The sequence below is a fragment of the Periplaneta americana genome, chromosome 2 (genome assembly GCF_040183065.1).
Source record: "Periplaneta americana isolate PAMFEO1 chromosome 2, P.americana_PAMFEO1_priV1, whole genome shotgun sequence".
Taxonomy (NCBI): Eukaryota; Metazoa; Arthropoda; class Insecta; order Blattodea; family Blattidae; genus Periplaneta; species Periplaneta americana.
The window spans coordinates 41,095,003-41,113,852 of record NC_091118.1 but is presented as its reverse complement, the minus strand read 5'-3'; the positions used below and the strand labels follow the sequence as shown (position 1 = coordinate 41,113,852).

The window sequence follows — 18,850 nt, the reverse complement described above, 5'->3', positions numbered from 1 at the left end:
CTGTAACATAAATGGATACACTACTTTTCTCTCCTCCTATAGCTAGTAAAATAATTTGTTTACATATTGCACTAGCAACTCCAAACTCCTGTAATGGAAGGGGGGTAACAGTGTTTCCGAGTATAGACAGGTTAATGTTAAAAATGTTAGTAAAAATAAAGTGATGTCCCTGTATAACTTACTGTTGTGCGCACTTCTTATAGCACACAAGCTAAGTTAAGTTTTAGCTTAACCTATGACGGATAGCTTATGGAAAAGTTGGCCACTGTGTTCTGATGATACTCAAGCTTTTCAGGATTTTCTGACACCACAATTATAATATAATGGAAAAGAAGGTTGACTTTACTGAATGAGCTGGTTCTCTCAGGATATATAGGAAAGCTACTTGGTTCTTGATCTGAATTTCAAGATGAAATTGATTTCACACAAAATTAAACATGATTTATTTTAAACAAACAGGTTAGAATTACTTACATAAAATAACTGCTGAGGGAACTGACGTCATCTTAATACTGTGCTTCCTTTTATTGCCACGATCCTCGCTTACTTCTCGGTTATCCACGACTGTCTTTAATCCGTCAGCAAAAACGCTTTTTATGTTCTGTTCCCGACTGTGGCGTCGCCTATGCTATCAAGCAGATGAGAAGAACTTTAGGACCTTTTTGTTTATACGCACTTTAAGACGTAATCTTAATTAACAAAATTACAACTGAGTCTATTCTTTGCAATACAGAAATAAGTCGCTTTGTTGAGATTACGCGTAAGAAAAGAGTCCGAACAATGCTTATTTTAATTTAACCAATTAAAATGCATGATTAATTTAACTAGGCGAATGTGATTAGTCCAGCTGTGATTCATGACGCAATAATACCACAGTCTAGTATATACAGTCACGAAGCTTGAGTTCATGAGGGTGCTAGGAACAATAGACTATGCAGGTACTATTTCGTATTGTCTGTTATGAGGCGATAGTAGCGATCCTAGTGGTTAGCAACTATCTATGGATGCATATTTACTACGCATTGAGCTTCGTGACTGTATATACTAGACTGTGATAATACAGGGACATCATTTTATTTTTACTTGCATTTTTATTGTACCTCCATTTCTGAATGTACTTCACTCTCACCCCTTCACTAATGTCCTTGCTCCCGTCAGACACACAAACTTACGGCCGCTGTTGCATTCGAAGTCTTCAAGCAGTGAAGTAAACACTGCAGTATATAGTGTGTTTCATAAATATGATTGCGTTTTCTATAGAAGAAAGAACCTATATTAATAATATCGTACTAAAAAATTATATTCAAGAAACGATCAATTCAATTTCAGAGAATATGCTTCAAAATGTTTTTAATAATATGCGTACTGAATTGAAGCCTGCATTGTAATGAACGGCTACCATTTTCAGCAACTTGTTTAAAAATTCAGATTAGCTTTTTTTGAATTGAGGTGGCTAGAAGCAAAGGAATGCTAGTGACATTTGTAATAATATGAGTTAAGTGCATCCAGTGTAAGCAAAAGTATCTAAAATTTTAGTGGAAAAGGGATATTTTAATCGCATCACACATTAACATTTAAATAAAAATTTCACCGGTTTTACGAAAGCTTAAATATTTAAACCCCATTTTCTCAAAAGTAACTTAAGTGCACTTACAGCCCTTTACTTATGACCCCTCAATTTAAATGCATTCTCTATATTGTATGTTAACACCAATAATTAATATGCTAAGTAAAGTAGACATTACATAACGAACATAGCCGCCTGAAAAGTTGAGTTTTTGAAGAAAAAAAAATGTTACTGCTCTACTGTATTTTGATAAATTCCGTAAAAGTGATGATCAAACTGAAAATCGTAATATCATATTTCCCTACAACATAAATGGATACACTACTTTTCTCTCCTCCTATACCTAGTAAAATGATTTGTTTACATATTGCACTAGTAACATCAAACTCCTGTAATGGAAGGGGGCAACAGTGTTTCCGAGTATAGCCAGGTTAATGTTAGAAATGTTGGTAAAAATAAAGTGATGTCCCTGTACTTTTACCTCAGGCAGTGATATCAAATCCACGCGCGGTAGCCATGTACCGTGTCAGCAAGTTCACTGACTTCGGTACATGCCCTGTGGAGAATTGTTTGCTGTGCAAATTCTTCTCGAGCCTTAGACGCTCTGTATTTCCTGTTTGACATAGATGCAATACAGTCACCTTGTAAAACGTTTCCTGGATTGTCTCGAAATCAGTGCCCAAATATAAAATATGCTACAGAGCTTGGTTAAGCTCTGGGGCATAACATAACCATTGAATGCAAACTTGGCTAAGGTAGAGAAAATAAAAACCCTTTGTTCCGTCTCAAAGTTATTTTTTTTTTTTCCACTTCGTCTAGTATTTATCTCTATTTTAAATGAAATGTTAAGGTGCGTAGATTTGCGAAAGTAATAAATTATGCGCACTACTCTTTCCAGGTGCAGTAGTGCAGTTTTTATCAATTGCATTTATTTGAATATCTGAGAACCGAATCTGCTTCTGAAGTACAGGACCTGGCTACATTAATATAATCACTTACAACATTTCAAATACCCTGTAGTGAATACCTCAGAAAGTGACTTCAGTGTCTAAAGTTTAGAATAGTTGTTTCCCCTTTCTTTACATTAAAAGTCACTGGTTCTATATTGTAGGGTAATACAGAGGTGTGAAAATTATTAGAATAGTCTTAATTTTAAAGTTTTTTTAATAGTTCCTTCACAAATATTAATTGAATTGATGAATATTGGTATATATTACTATACTGATGTAGGATATATTTACTACTAACAATGCCGGAAAGCATTGTTGTACATTGGTATTTTTCTTATTTTACAATTGTTATGGGAATTCAGAAATTATTATATTATGTTGGCGGAATTGGAAACATAAAAAATTGTATGCACAAAACAGATGTATACATTCATTTGAACCTTCACAACAATGTAAACGCAAAGAACAATTTGTTTAAAGCATTTCTTAATTAATTTTTTATGTTTCCAATTCCGCCAACATAACATAATAATTTCTGAATTCCCATAACAATTAAAATAAGAAAAATACCAATGTACAACAATGCTTTCCGGCATTGTTAATAGTAAATATATCCTACATCATTATAGTAATATTATATACCAATATTCATCAATTCAATGAATATTTGTGAAGGAACTATTAAAAAACCTTTAAAATTAAGATTATTCTAATAATTTTCACACCTCTGTATATTTGACGTTATTGTGTGTTTGGGACATTTCAAGTGAAATATCGTTTTAGTGTGACAGACATTTATGAAGACGAATGGAAAATTGACAGACTACGAGAAACAATTCTAAGGAGCATTCACATGTTTTGAAAAGTATTTCAGCTTTTGTACAGAAACTTTGAAAAGGCTTTGAAAGTAACTTAAATGGTAATTCAAGCTGCCTCACAGCTCACAGGTGGGGCTGGGCTAGTCATAACTTATCGGGATTTGTATGCCCTAATTGTTGTCACAATTCTTAGGCCGGGTGCACACAGAATCAGACGCGACGCGACACGGCGCGGCGCGACGCTACGTTTTGCTTTACAACGCCTCGCGACAGCTTAAAACTGTCTGCTCGCGACAACTGATTTGCTGGCTGTGGGATTGGGAAACGGGCCTAGGCTAGAAAATGGCGTCGATAAAAGAGGACTGTCTATATGAAAAATTCTATTGTATTTGCTTATTATTTCCAAAGAACGCAAGCTCCTAAAAATCTATACGATTGAAAGAGTCTTAAAATTAAAATGTACTGCACAAACGTCTTTTTTTATGTTTATGACTACTTCACGACTCACAATAAAGAAAAATAATATATTAAATCAATAATGATGATAGTATAGAGCAGAGAATTAGACTTACTACAAATTACACTGGTCAACAGTCATTTTGCGCCAGACATAAAACTAACAAATTCTTACTAATTTCGACCTCCTGAATTAATAAATAACAAGCAAAATGTTCCATCACTTCGGGTTTTCGAGATGCACAATATAATTAATTTTCTATGCATTTTATTTAAAAAATCACCGTATTTCGTGCGTAACTATTTTGTTTTACAAATGTGAAGACCCATTATGTGAAAAAAATATTAGTATAAGTAGGGCACCATGTTAGAAGCACTTGTAGAAAGGGAAATTATTTTATTGTCCTTCTACGAGTCTATTTTGAGGGAGTGAAACAGGTTCGCGGTATAAATTCACTTGAGTTTACCTGATTTTACTTGAGATGTGCATTTCTTTCACGGTGAGCTTTAATTACATTACTGTAGTTTATATTTTGCAATATATCACCATGTCAAAACCACCGAACAACAAGTTACGAAGCGCCATAACAAGGCTAGCAGTTCACCAAAAAACTGTGCAGAAGATCAGAGTACCACGAACCTTCCCCCGAATGCGTGTGCAAACTGTGCTACGAAGTGTGTCCAAAATATCATTTTAGTAAATGTGTGAATAGAACGAAGTCACTAATGGAATATAGTAAAGAAAAGTAACTCATACCAAACTAAATTGCACGTTTGTGCGCACTTCTTTCTTATTAAAACCACTTCTAGAAGCGGAAATTGTTTTATTGCCCTTTTCGGTTCCATTTGGAGGGGAAGAAACAGGTTCGCCGTATGAAAACGTTTCAGTTTACCAGGATATTTTTGTGGTGTTACTATTCTGTGTAAGACGTGTATTTCTTTAAAGTGTGCTTTAATGATAATATTCAAAGTACGAATGGTTTATATGTGCGGATTTGAAGGTTGTAGCATTGCTTTTTGGAATGCAATTAGGCTACACAAAATTTTGCTGCTTTCTGTACGAATTGGACAGTCGCGCTCGAGATATTTTATTTTTATTTTATTGGGTTATTTTACGACGCTTTTTCAACATCTGGGTTATTTAGCGTCTGAATGAAATGAAGGCGATAATGCCGATGAAATGAGTCCGGGGTCCAGCACCGAAAGTTACTCAGCATTTGCTCGTATTGAGTTGAGGGAAACCCCCGGAAAAAGCCTCAACCAGGTAACTTGCCCCGACCGGGATTCGAACCCGGGCCACCTGGTTTCACGGCCAGACGCGCTGACCGTTACTCCACAGGTGTGGACTCGCGCTCGAGATAAGCATTATAAAATAAAACGACAATCACTAGAGCCAAGGAAGAAAAATATTATACATCAACCCCTTATACCTCAAAGCGAAGTAATTTTACCCCTTTTGCACAATAAGTTAGAGTTAATGAAGAATTTTGTTAAAGGGATAAATTATAAAACTGAAACATTTAAAAATATCCAGGAAAAATTTCCTGCTAATAATAATCCGTGGCGCTACACCCCGTGAAGAGCCCAGACCGACCAGCCGGATGCTGGCCTCACGTCCACATGCCAAAACAGAGGTGAACGATCATCCAACTAGAATGGAGGTATCGTGTGGTTAGCACGATGAACCCCCCAGTCGTTATATCTGGCTTTCGCAACCGATTTTCGCTACCTATCGTAGCTTCCCAAGTGCATCACGATGCTAGGTGGGCACCGGTCCCATACACTGGCCGAAATTTCATGAGAAAATTTCTTCCCCCATGAGGACTCGGACCAGCGCGCATTCCTTAACATTTCCTGCTATTAGTGATTCAAAAATAAAGGAGGGAGTTCTCAATGGACCACAAATTAGAGAAATAATGAAGGACAATCACTTCGAATCTTTGCAGGAAGGAAAAGAGACAGCCGTCTGGATAGCATTCAAGGAGGTTGAATTAATTTTCTGAAGAACTAGTGAAAAATTTACTGTTGGCGTATTAAACTAGGGGTTGTAAAATTTTCCTGAAAATTCACTTCCTTCACTCACATCTTGACTTTTTTTCCCCCCGAGAATTGTGCGATTTCAGTGATGAGCATGATGAGCGCTTCCATCAAGAAATTTCAACTATGGAAAAAAGATACCAAGGACAATGGAGTACCAATATGCTAGCAGACTATTGTTGGACTTTAGCTCGTGATGTACCTGATGCCCAGTGTAAAAGAAAATGCAGAAAAAGAAAGCTGTAATCTTCTGAACAGTGAATATTTAGCCTTATTGTCATTATATAAAACAATATTTTGAATAAATATAAATTCCAACATTTCTCAAAAACCGTAACCAACAACTGTTTTTATTGTCTTATTCGTATTCAGGAGGCTCAAATTATATAGAAAACATATATCACATGCCTAGCGCAAAAAAAAAATGTTAACATTTGTTACGCAGTGTTATTATTATAAATTATTATTCACCTGGTGTTTTCATCTCATTTGCAATGTTTCACATATTTTTAGAAACCACATTATTGTCGTGATATTGTTTCAAAAATTGTACAGAACGTATCTTTCCTGTACTAAATCAACTAATTTATCCGCATCGAGCTCCATTATGAATAATGTGCACTACACAACAATAGTATTTTTTATAGATAAGGAAAGCGTGCAATCATAGCCACTACTAACGCATGCGCAGTACACTGCAGCTATCAGACTGTCTCCTCGCGACGAACTTCTAGCAGTCATTCGAAGTTGTCTCTTCGTGTCTCCTTGTGTCTCCTCGCGACCGTCGCGCCGCGTCTGATTCTGTGTGCATCGCATCATAAGAAATCAATGGGAGACAAGTACCACGAGACAAAATGTCGCGTCGCGCCGCGCCGCGTCTGATTCTGTGTGCACCCGGCCTTATGTTTTGAAGGGAACATGTCCCATGTCACATAACTCTACGCGTGAGGGACGCTAACGAAACAGGTGTTCCCCCTCAATGACTGTTGTTCCCTATGTAAGTTTTGACTCGCCCTGACCCCTTGCTCACTTGCGTATTCTGTGTTTCTTCGCTCACTTGCGAACTCTCAATTCCGAACTCTGTACTTTATTGCTCACTTGTGATTTCTTGTTTCCGTGCTAACTTGCGAACTGTGTATTTTCTGACGCGCAATCTGCGCTAGTCGACGCTAACATTCTGTAACTTTGTATCTTTAACATTTTGTAACTTTGTATCTGTTCTCATTTAGCGACTTAAATTCTGTGACTAAGCTTCGGCTATCATTTCGACCTGATATAATTAGAACCGTTAATAAACGTGAGCTAGCACAGTAATCCTTCTATTTATTTTTTCAACTCAACTCAACTCAACTCATCTTCCAACATCTGGGGTCATCGCCGGTACATCAAGAATTACGTACAACCTACGTCTTCGAAGGAAGTCCGTCGATCCTGGGATTGCAGCCTGGGACACGACAACCCGAACTGTTGACTGCAATTTTATTTTTGAAAATACAATTACATTATCTCCAATACATTTTCAGAACACTTTTTGAACAATGCCTATTTACGTTTTCATATTACAAAATAACAATATAGGCAAGTTTATTTAACGATGAAAGAGTAATGGAACGGAGAAAAATTCTCTCCGGCGCCGGGATTTGAACCCGGGTTTTCAGCTCTACGTGCTGACGCTTTATCCACTAAGCCACACCGGATTCCACCCCGGCGTTGGAAGAATCGTCTCAGTTTTAAGTTCCAACTCTTGGGTTCCCTCTAGTGGCCGCCCTCTGCACTACGTCATAGTCACTCATTACGAGTGCACCTCAGCACATGTGTGGACTTCGGTCCTAGGTTCATAGATATCTATGACGTAGTGCAGAGGGCGGCCACTAGAGGGAACCCAAGAGTTGGAACTTAAAACTGAGACGATTCTTCCGACGCCGGGGTGGAATCCGGTGTGGCTTAGTGGATAAAGCGTCAGCACGTAGAGCTGAAAACCCGGGTTCAAATCCCGGCGCCGGAGAGAATTTTTCTCCATTCCATTACTCTTTCATCGTATGATGACGCAGAATATCTGCATGGAAATATCATATGTACTTCGGTACATTAAAATAATATATGTTTATTTAAGCCTATGTGAAGTCTTTAAATTTTATAGGTCTCTCTTTGTTTTAATAACATCCTTAACTCTGCGTTGCATACTCTTAATGACTTTGGTAGTAATAACCTATTTAGGCAATATCCTTTTTACCAGTCACCACGACTTCTCGATTGGGTTAAAATCCGGAAAATTTCCAGGCCAAGTCAAAAGAAGAATATTTTCTGACAGAAGGGTTTTCAGTCTTTTAACAATGTGACAAGGTGCCCCATTCTTTGTAATCTGAAAGTGTAAATATTTTTCAAAATTTGCTCTGAAAATATAGTGGAGATAGTACAGTTGTATTGTTACAATTCCAGTAAATGTAGAATTAAATAAGGTATTTAAAAGATTGTAAGTGATTCTATTAATGTGGCCAGGTGCTGTACAATTCAGCAAATGAAAGATGACATCCTCGACTCTCCCAAGACAAGGACGTGCTCAACCCAACGTTCACCCCGGAGGAAGCCTGGAATCGGCTCCGTAGATGTGACGACACCGCACCCAGATCTGACAACCTGCGGTACGGAGCCTGACGCCGATTCAACCTCGGGGGCTGTATCATCTCCGCCCTATTCAACGGAGTCCATCGTCTCGACCACAGACGCGGCCGATTGGAAGCGGCCGACAACCATTCTGCTCCACAAGAAGGGGCCGGAGGAGGATATTTCGAATTGGCGCCCCATCGCATCTCAAACACGGAGGGCAAGCTCCATGCGTCGTGCATCGCAGCAAGGCTCACGGAGTAGTGCTGTCGGCACGACCGGTTCTCCTCAGAGCAGAAGAGCTTCATGCCCTATGAGGTCAGTATTGAGCACAACTTTGCTTCAAACAGCCATCCAGAACGCGAGGCGCAACCGAGCAGAAATTGCAGTCGCTTGGCTCGACCTGCAAAACGCGTTCTGCTCAGTCCCTCACTCCACCATCTGGGACTGACTGTCTCCGCTGGATCGGCCTGGGGCACGATTCGATCCGAGTCGTGCAGAAACTCTACGATGGCAGCACAGCCCACATCAGAAGCTCCGAGGGCCTAACCGACGACGTGGAAGTTGCTTCAGGAGTGAAGCAGGGCTGCCCACTGAGCCCAATAGTATTCAACATCGTGATGGAGTCCATTATCCGGGCGGTCACCCAGCTCAACATGGGCTACGTTCTGCACGGCGAAGAATTCTCGGTTCTCGCCTACGCCGACGACTTCGCCATCTTATCGTCGGCCGCTGGACTGCAGAACATGCTGGACGTGACCGCCACGATGGCTTAGTGGGCGGGTCTGAACTTCAACGTCCGGAAGTGCGCTTCACTCCACGTCGACGGCAAGAGGCACTCTGCGCAACGCACCGTCTTCACAATTCAGGGAGAGCCAATGGTAAACCTGGACGAGAACGGAGTCTACGAGTCCCAACGGGATTCCAGAAGCAGCCATCCGCTGGGAACACCATCCGCTCACTTCTCAGCGACCTCGACAAGATCGACAGGGCGTTGCTAGCACCTTGGCAGAAACTCGACGCCGTCAACACCTACGTGCTGTCGAGGCTGGCCTTCCACTTGAAAGCCGGGGCAGTGCCGAAGAAGCCACTTACGCAGCTAGACACCAAGCTGAAACAATTGGGCAAGAAGTGGCTGCACCTGCCCCAGAGGGCCAGCGCCGAGGTCCTATATCTCCGTCATCAGTGGGGCGGCATGAATCTGCTCCCCACAAACGTCATAGCGGATGTGTCCCAGGCAGTACATGGGCTGCGTCTCCTGACGAGTCCCGACGTCACCACAGCGCGCTTGGCGAGGGCGTCCCTGGAGGAGGTCGTCAGGAAAAAGCTGCTGCGCAACCCAACCACAGAGGAGATAGCAGCATTCCTGACGGGCGCCACGGGGGGGGGACTTCCAGCGAGACAGCGGGGACATCTCGTCCGCCTGGACGAGACTTCGCTCAGCGACGAGGCGCCTCCGCCTGAAACTCGACGTGTGCTGGAAGTCGCAGGACCAAGACCTCGTTCTCCAACTCCACGACGTCAACCTCCATCGGCAGCAGGCGGAGGTTATCCTCAAGGACGGTGTTCGACACTTCTATCTCTCCCGACTCCTAGCCAAACCCGACCAGGGAAAGGTAAGTGACGTCACCACCTTAGCCTCTGCATCCAACCACTTCATGAGGGGTGGAAACTACACCAGGTTTGCGGAATGGAGATTCATTCATCGAGCTCGCCTGGGTGTGGTTCCACTGAATGGATGCCGAAGATTTGGTGGTGGCGACAAACGCTGTCGTCGATGCGGGGCCGCCCAATGAAACCCTTCCCCACGTCCTGAATCACTGTCCTCCTCACCTTGTCACCATGACCCGCAGGCACAACGCCGTCCTAGACCGCCTCACCCGGGCCATGAATAAGTCAGGCTCGAATGAGATTTACTCCAATCAGCCCCTGCCCAACTACGAGGGTTCGGATTGGATTGATTGGATTGAAAGAGGAGAATTTGGAGATAAACATTCAAAAGGTACGCAAACGCGTCCTTGCAAGGGTTTCAGGGCTGTAAGAACTAAATATGTGAGCTCCAAGCCTGTTGGCCACTTGTCTCACTCCGGGTCACGCTGCTTCACTGAAGGAGCTCTAGAAAATGTTGAAGGGGAAAACTGAAAATGGACGTAACCTCTTAGCTACCATATACGCGAGGGGACGGAAATGTGATCAAAGTGATCACGGGACGGGACGAGGAAGAAATGGCTGGTGTAAATCAGCACATTCAAATGAACTGTGTCATATCGCAGTGCAGGAGGAGTCGAGAAGACTCGTTTGTTTGCCGTTAGGATGGCAGGTGTTATGTTGCACATTGAAAAGGGTTTTGCCATTTCGCAGTGCAGAGAAGACTCTGTCATCTGTTGATCGATGACAAGGTAGGTGAAGGCCGTCAGAAGAAACGCCGTGAATTCTGAATCTGCAAATTGATAGGTTCCCTGTCCTTTCGCATTGCGACTAAATGAGTGACCTCGCACATTTAATAGGCAATTTATAGGCTCTGAACTAGGGCAATACGTCCTTTGTTAGAAAAGGGGGAATATACGAGTATGAATATATGGGGAAGGGCATATAGGTCCGTGGCCCATTTCTTTTAGGGCTCATCCCGACATTTGTCTTACGCCTGAGGAAAACCACGGAATACCTTAGGCAGGATGAGTTGTCTCATATAAGAGACTAGCCAATTTGGCTATTAGGTAGGAGGTGATTGATTGTCTTGAGCCTTGTTGAATCGTCTCAAATTAGAGACCAGCCAGAGAGTATAGGCAGGGTAGGATGTAATCATTAATTAAATTTAGAAAAATTACCGGGGTCATTGGGATATGAGTGCAGGTCCGTGGCCCATTTCTTTTAGGGCTCATCCCGACATTTGTCTTAGCGCCTTAGGAAAACCACGGAAAAACCTTAGGCAGGATGAGTTGTCTCAATTTCAGAGACTAGCCAGCTGGCTCTTAGGTAGAATGACTCTATGAATCGATGGATAGGAGAGACCGGACGGTATTTATCCTGGACGTCACCATTCCTTTCGAAAACCGTTAAACGGCTTTCGAAATTGCTAGAAATACAAAAATCCACAAATACCAGAACCTGGCGGCTCACTTCGAACAACAGGGTTTTCGCACTTCGGTCGATGCGTTCGTCATCGGCTCCCTGGGCGGGTACGATCCGGCTAACGAGATTGCTCTCCGTCACCTGGGCATCTCTCATACGTACGCTGTGCTTATGAAGAGGCTCATGGTGTCGGACACTATTCGATGGAGCCGGGACATATATGTCGAACACGTGTCAGGCCACCGGCAGTACGAATGATATATGTGTGAAGTGAATGTGATAGTGAAGTGTCAAAGTAGTGAAGGACATGTAATTGTTCTGTTTATATTTTTTTTTCTAAAAACATTGCAAACTGAAAAACAAAGAACAATTGAATTATTGTCCTGTTTATATTATATTATTATTGTGTCTAGTATTCTATTTACAAATATTGTTTAAATGAAACTAAATCTGTTCTTATCAGCTTAATATCTGATACGTCCTGCATCACAGGACCAGAATATTAAACTGATTTTTGGAAAATGACGGAGTGCTAGGGGCTTGCTCCACCTCTGTCACGGGTTGGCCCGGTATTGCAGTACCGTCAGAATCAGCCCATCTAATCGTTTTCACAAGTACTTTTGTAGTTTTTAATTATTGTGGTGTGGTTTATTATTTGGGGCGTCGTAGATGTCATTGGCTTGATGACTCCGTGTCATCGTTTGGTGTATAGTGTGTTACGATGCTCTAGTTTTGCGATTGACGTTTAAGAATGGAGGAAATAATTGAGACTCGGAATCCAAGAGGGGCCCAATATTTAATCACTTTCAAAATTTATTTCTCATGCAAAATAATTAATAGAAGCTTGTTGCCATGGTTATATGGAAAGATATAATGGAGATGTACTTACGAAACAAAAAATAGTCAGAGGCATTTTGTAGCAACAGCAAACATTTTTTTCAATTTTCCAAAAGTTTGATGTAATGGACTTCAGCCCCTCTTGGATTCCGGGTCTCAATTTATATACCGATATATTGATATTGCAAACCTAATTTCGATAATCGAAATATGTATATATATATACAGGCTGTTTCAAAAATACGGGGCATAATTTCAGGTATGTATTTCCCACATGTAGACAATCAAAATAGTTCATTACAACATGTATCCGGAAATGCTTCATTTCCGAGTTATGGCCTTCACAACATTGAAATTCACCGGAACGTTTTTCTTTCCTCAGGTCGTTGTCATTACAGAAGATGTTCAAAATGTCCACCTTCTGCTTGAATACAGACCTCACATCGATGTCTCATTGACATCCTCCAGAATCTCCTCCTGTACTTCTGGAGTTGTAGATCTTGGTCGTCCCCTTCCCAAACCAGGAGAGTTAAATTTTCCATACTCGCACAGACGGTAATAGAGACGTACAAATGTCTTCCGATCTGGACATTGTCGCTGTGGGTACCTCTCCTGGTACAAACGATGAGCCAGCGCAGCATTGCCGTCCGCCTTACCGTACATGAAGTGTATCTCTGCCAGCTCTTGATTTGAATACATGTCGCACAGTCTAACGCCTACACAACACTGAATGTAACCTTCGCCTCGGAATGAACTGTCAGAGTGCCTCTTAATGTCTCCTTTGACGGCAACGACCTGCGGAAAGAAAAACGTTCCGGTGAATTTCAATGTTGTGAAGGCCATAACTCGGAAATAAAGCATTTCCGGACACATGTTATAATGAACTATTTTGATTGCCTACATGTGGGAAATACATACCTGAAATTATGCCCCGTATTTTTGAAACACCCTGTATATATTGCAGAAAATATACCAAACGATTATCGATATATTACTATTTCGTAAGTATATTAATTAATACTAATGCAATTACATTTCCATGTGTACATTAAACATTTATTACAATAAACTTACTCAAATTTTAATATTCCTTATTATTATTGAAATTAATATAACAGTCAAAAGCATAAATGTAAATTTGTACGATAAAGAATACATTTTCAAAACCATATTATGCAGTTTCTAACCTAAATAAAAATTATGGTGGAGATAAGGTGAGCTTAAATGATAGAATGGGAAAAAGTGAAATGAACTCTACATGGATCAGTATTTGATACTGGAACAGTATTCAACTATACTAATTTTATATAGAATTCAATCCAGGACACAAATATAATGCTCTTTTCTACCTAACAACGTGATCATTTTTAAATGTAAGTAAACAGGACTTAAAATGTTACAAGTTTTAACAAACTTCACAAATTGATTTGATACAATCTTTCTATAGTAAACTCCCATTGCAAGTTATTGTTACACTCCAATACTCCAAACAACAATGGTGGTGATGATAAAGATAGAATTTTTATGCACTAAAAGTTATAATAAGAAAACAGAATGCCAATACTAGAATTTATAGCCGTAAATAATTGATTGTCATACCGGTATTAAATCTTTGTTTCTCTTTCCATTTCGGAACATAGTAATAAAAGTTTTGATAGCCGTTTTGAGGTCAGACGGTTCCTTTTCAGAGTGGCAGTTGCTCCTGCCTTGGAGAACATTAGGCTAATATTAAAACAATAGTAGATAACCTTCTGATGTTGATACAGCGTCGTAAAATAACCCACTAAATAAATAATTAAACCTTTTGTCTCAGTTTCACGTTCGCACACGTTGCTTTTGAATTTTGTACTGCATATTAAACAGCTTGAATTCGAATTCCAGCCCAGCTAATCAGAGCAGGATATTGATTGGATTTGATATTTCAATTTTGCACAATTATGCAATTGTCCATCTTCGTTAGCGCTATCTCTCAGGAAATCATCGGAGTTCTCTAGTGTGTATTTTGTTGTTGTTGATAATGATAATAATTCCAAAAAAATAATAAACTATGTCTTCTTGAGAAAAACCGATGTATTATACGATATATTGAATCAAAATTTCGATACCGATATATCTATATGAAAATATAGGTATTTCGTAAAAATCGATATATCGTTTCCATCTCTTCTGGCGTTATTGGCATTGGCTACGTCAGATATACAATTCATAGTACATACTTTCAGGACTGTTTAAAACTAACAAATTTAACTGTTTCGACTAGGGCTGGAGGAAATAATTTTATTTGAATACCAATGTATTGATATTGCAAATCTAATTTCGATAATCTTCCGATTATCGCTGTGTTGCCAAGTCTACTTTTTAAGGAGATTTTATGTTTTACATTTCTATTTTCGGCTAATGGAAAATATACGAAGTCTCTTTCTTTAAAAAAATCCATGAAAATCTCCTTCATTTCACACCCCCTTTTTTGACAAGTAAAAATTTTGGCGATTTATGTAAATGATAATTTCAATAATTCTTACGTCAAGAGTGATGAACTAAGAATTCGTCGATTCATCTTCCTATGAGAATGCTGTAGGCTTTTATCACTTCAGTAACGGGTAGGTTACTGCAGTTGATAGATTAATACAAAACTGTATTCAACGGCTAATAGGAAACAGAAGATTTTTTCGCGTGATTATAAAAGTATGAGAATTGTTAAAATTAATATAAATATATTTTCATTGTCAAGTATTAATAATTTAGAAATTTGAAAAGTGCAAAAGGGCCCTTTCGTTATTCCTTCACGGTAATGTACAGGCCTACACAACCTCCATCCTGCAGATGCCCTCATTGTCTCATTGATTCTGCCGTTTTTCAGTAGGCCTATGTGCTGTGACATGAAAGTAGAAGGGTGAAGAGGGTGAAATATGCTGTGTCCACAAAGTCAGATCCTCAAGAAACTGCATTTCACGAGGAGTGAGCGTACAGCATTTCTTATATGTAACGGTGGACCTCACATTTTCACATTGTTACAATTACAATCATTACAAATAACACTTCTTTGCAGTACACTTTAGTAGAACTACCTTAATCCCACTAGCTATCTCCTCTCTTGCTGCTCGGTCTATCGGCTATTTAATACTTAATCTTATCTTGTTTTGCTATTCATTATTTATTCACTAGTTCACATAATTATACCTTACTGTTTATACCAGTTGACATCTATAGCCGATTCGTTATTCAGTTCCCTATTTGCTATAACAACTTATTTCCGCCATCAAATAATTTCTGCTATTCACAGCTTCATAGATATAGCTTGATTCAAGGATTTTGGCTCCTGTAAAAAGTAAATAGACTAAGAGCGAGTTACTCATCACTACTGGCGGGCTGGGTCACACAGGTCAGGCCGCGCAATCATAACACCTAAAGGTAAGCGTTTACTACATCGTATCGCACTCCTCGTACGAATCGCACGCAACGGATATTTTAAGTGCAGTGCGTTCACTGTAACGGCTCCATCTCATCGCCTCATCGGATTCCCCTATCAGCTGTTTAAAACATGACGTCGTACGATATTGACATTGCTGAAAACAGAGGAGTTGAGGTTAGGTCTATTAATTACGTCTGTTAGCGAATAAGAATTTGTAATTGCTTCATGCGTCTTAATTGAAAAGGATGAAACGAAAGAAATGTTGGTTACATAATATATATGTAAGAAATTACTTGATTACTGTAATGGGAACTCCTCAAATTATATAATTCTTCGCAATTTTCTACACGCGAAATAAGTTTTCCATCTGCCATTTCGGCGCGACACTGAACATGGCACAACATAATAGTAACAATTGACCAATTAAAATTGATTTATTAAAGAAGGCCATGATCGCACGCATCGGAAAAGTTGCTCATCCGAGAAACGTGGACGTGTTTACCGAGAGGCGATGCGTGCGATACGGTGTAGTGAACGCGGATACATAACAATTACAGCAATGATAGTCTTTTTCCGACCCGTGCGATTCGTCCGATGAGTGCGATACGATGTAGTGAACGCTTACCTTTACACTTCCTTCCTATCGTGTCGCGGTACACTCCGTCTTAAAACACGATATTCTTCCACACGTCCCGTTACTAACCATTACGTCTGTTGACTAAACAATGTCATGATGGCTTATATTTTCTTGACATGAGTGTCCCTCAACTTCGAGCATAGATATTATTTTCATTCTTCCTCTTTCCTCTTCCCCTCCTATGCACATTTGTGATTAACTTTTTTTCTTATTACGCAACACACAGCTCGCTCACTAGCCAAACAACTAAGGACAGAGGCCAATAACGTTGAATCGAGCTGTACTCTGATGCCTTGATATTAATCTAATTCCGTACCACTAAACAGTTCCTACTATTTTCTTGATAGATTAAAAATAATGGTACGTAATTGAAAAAGGTTGAGAACAGCAAATTTTACCAATTTTTAGAAATAAGTATTTCAACAATAATATCATTATTTTTTGTAATGCATGTCTTATAAAACGTGTATGGCACAACAACACAGTCACTGTTTCTAATGATATCTGAAACATTTCTCAAGTAACAGGGCGTCACAAGAGTGGAAGACATCTTTTGGACACCATTCGCAGAACATAGCGTTACTTCATATTTGAACTTCGTTGCGTTCTTTATGTCCCCAATACACAATACCATACTGTATAGTGAATAAGATATAATTGTGAAATAGCAAAAGAAAACTGCATCCAGCGTAAACACAGCTTGATACCAGCCCGTGCTGACGTTTGTGAAGTCCCCTAGTGTGATCGTAAACTTTCCAGTAGCATTTCGAGTGATTCCGGGATCTGTGTGTGAGACTTTGAAGTGTCCTTTAACGTCCAAAACGTGTCCTTTCCAGTTACATTTCTCTACTGTGGAAAAGGGGCATTTGTGGACTCCGTAAGGGCACTGTGATTCGTGCTCTCGAATAGAGGCTAGCAGAAACGCTTCTGGGCATCCTTTGTGTTTGTTAGTACAGGGATATTTCAGCTTCTTGGTGACGTTCTCCAGTCCAAGATTTCTGATAACCGTCAAGGTTCCTTCGCAGTTGGGACATTTCTCCAGGCCTGGCTTGCATTTGTTGCAGATGTTGTGACCTTTGTTGCAAAGCGTGATGGGTGCGACCATGTAGTGTAAACAGACGGGGCACAGGAGTTCCAATAGTAGCTCTTCTGCCACCGGATCCATGGCTACAGAAACAAACAAAAAGAAAACTGATAAGCGTTATCTTAAGTTAGAATCGGAGACTTTACAGAGTGGAAGTGATATACTGTAGGGATTGAAAGAGGCAGGTTATAAAACCGTGGCGGAGTTACAGGGGGGGGGGGGCACTGCCCCCCCAAAACTTGTCTAAACTCTTTTTTTTTTTTTTTCTAATAACGTAAGAAAATATTGAATTCAAACGATTTTTCTTACTTTTGTTTATGATTACAGTAAGTTTCTGTGCTTAAATTGACGAATTATTTGTCTTTAGACCATGTGTCTGGACTATAATATTTATTTTAAATTTCTGAATGTACAAGAATTTCTATACCTCATTTGAGGAATGGAAGCACTGTAATGTTTCTTTTGTAACAGCCTATACTCATGGGTTAGAAGTCTGCAGATGTTCAGGTCGCCACTTGATGAATAACATACTGCAGAACAATGCAGAAAAAAGAAAAGTGATCCCGGTAAAATGTGTAAACTTAAAGATCAGAGATTAAGTAAAATAATTAGAATTTACATTTCATATGATATCTTCAGGAAGGTAAGTTTCAGATAAAAAGTTTCTGTTAGCACTGTCACATAGTTTTATTGATGTATGGGCCTACATTGTTTGTGTACGAGGGAGAAAGAGAGGGAGATTGTTTTAACTTATGCTCTATTATAATTCGTGTACACCTACAGTTCAAACCCTATACAATTCGGTCTGAAAAATCGCAGATATTGATGTAACACTGTAAGAAATATACCTCCCCACCCCCGAAAATACCTTTATTAAATGATCATATTCCGATATACTGTACCACGGTCAGCTATAACGGGGCGAGAAGGTAAATAATGTAACCTTTTTTTTAATACTTTTTTCAGATATTTAAGTTCTAATAAGTCTTGTTTGGTACCTTGTAATTTTTGTCCAGTTGTGAGTTCATTTCCTTATACAATTTTAGAAATTTAGAGCCTGTACTTTCTGATAATATTTTGTGGTCGTTCACACACATATACCGGTACCCTTAAAGTTAGAATTTATAAAACAGTTATATTACCGGTTGTTCTGTATGGTTGTGAAACTTGAACTCTCACTTTGAGAGAGGAACAGAGATTAAGGGTATTTGAGAACAAGGTTATTAGAAAAATATTTGGGGCTAAGAAGGATGAAGTTACAGGAGAATGGAGAAAGTTACACAACGCAGATCTGCACGCACTGTGTTCTTCACCTGACATAATTAGTAACATTAAATCCAGACGTTTGAGATGGGCAGGACATGTAGCACGTATGG

At 39.8% G+C, this 18,850-nt stretch overlaps 1 protein-coding gene and 1 non-coding gene across 2 annotated transcripts in view; both read left to right on the top strand.

Moving 5' to 3' along the window:
- The window catches only part of LOC138692908 (uncharacterized), a 43,757-nt gene extending 34,867 nt beyond the window's left edge, over nt 1-8,890 (top strand). The window contains exon 3 of the mRNA XM_069816250.1: nt 8,328-8,890. Coding sequence (XP_069672351.1) covers nt 8,328-8,883 — 556 coding nt within the window. The 3' untranslated portion in view covers nt 8,884-8,890. The remainder of the gene's footprint in view (nt 1-8,327) is intronic.
- Nucleotides 8,891-11,916: 3,026 nt separating this feature from the next.
- LOC138695386 (U2 spliceosomal RNA) lies at nt 11,917-12,107 on the top strand. Its single transcript, XR_011331148.1, has one exon. It is a non-coding gene; the product is annotated as a U2 spliceosomal RNA (small nuclear RNA).
- Nucleotides 12,108-18,850: the final 6,743 nt, after the last annotated feature.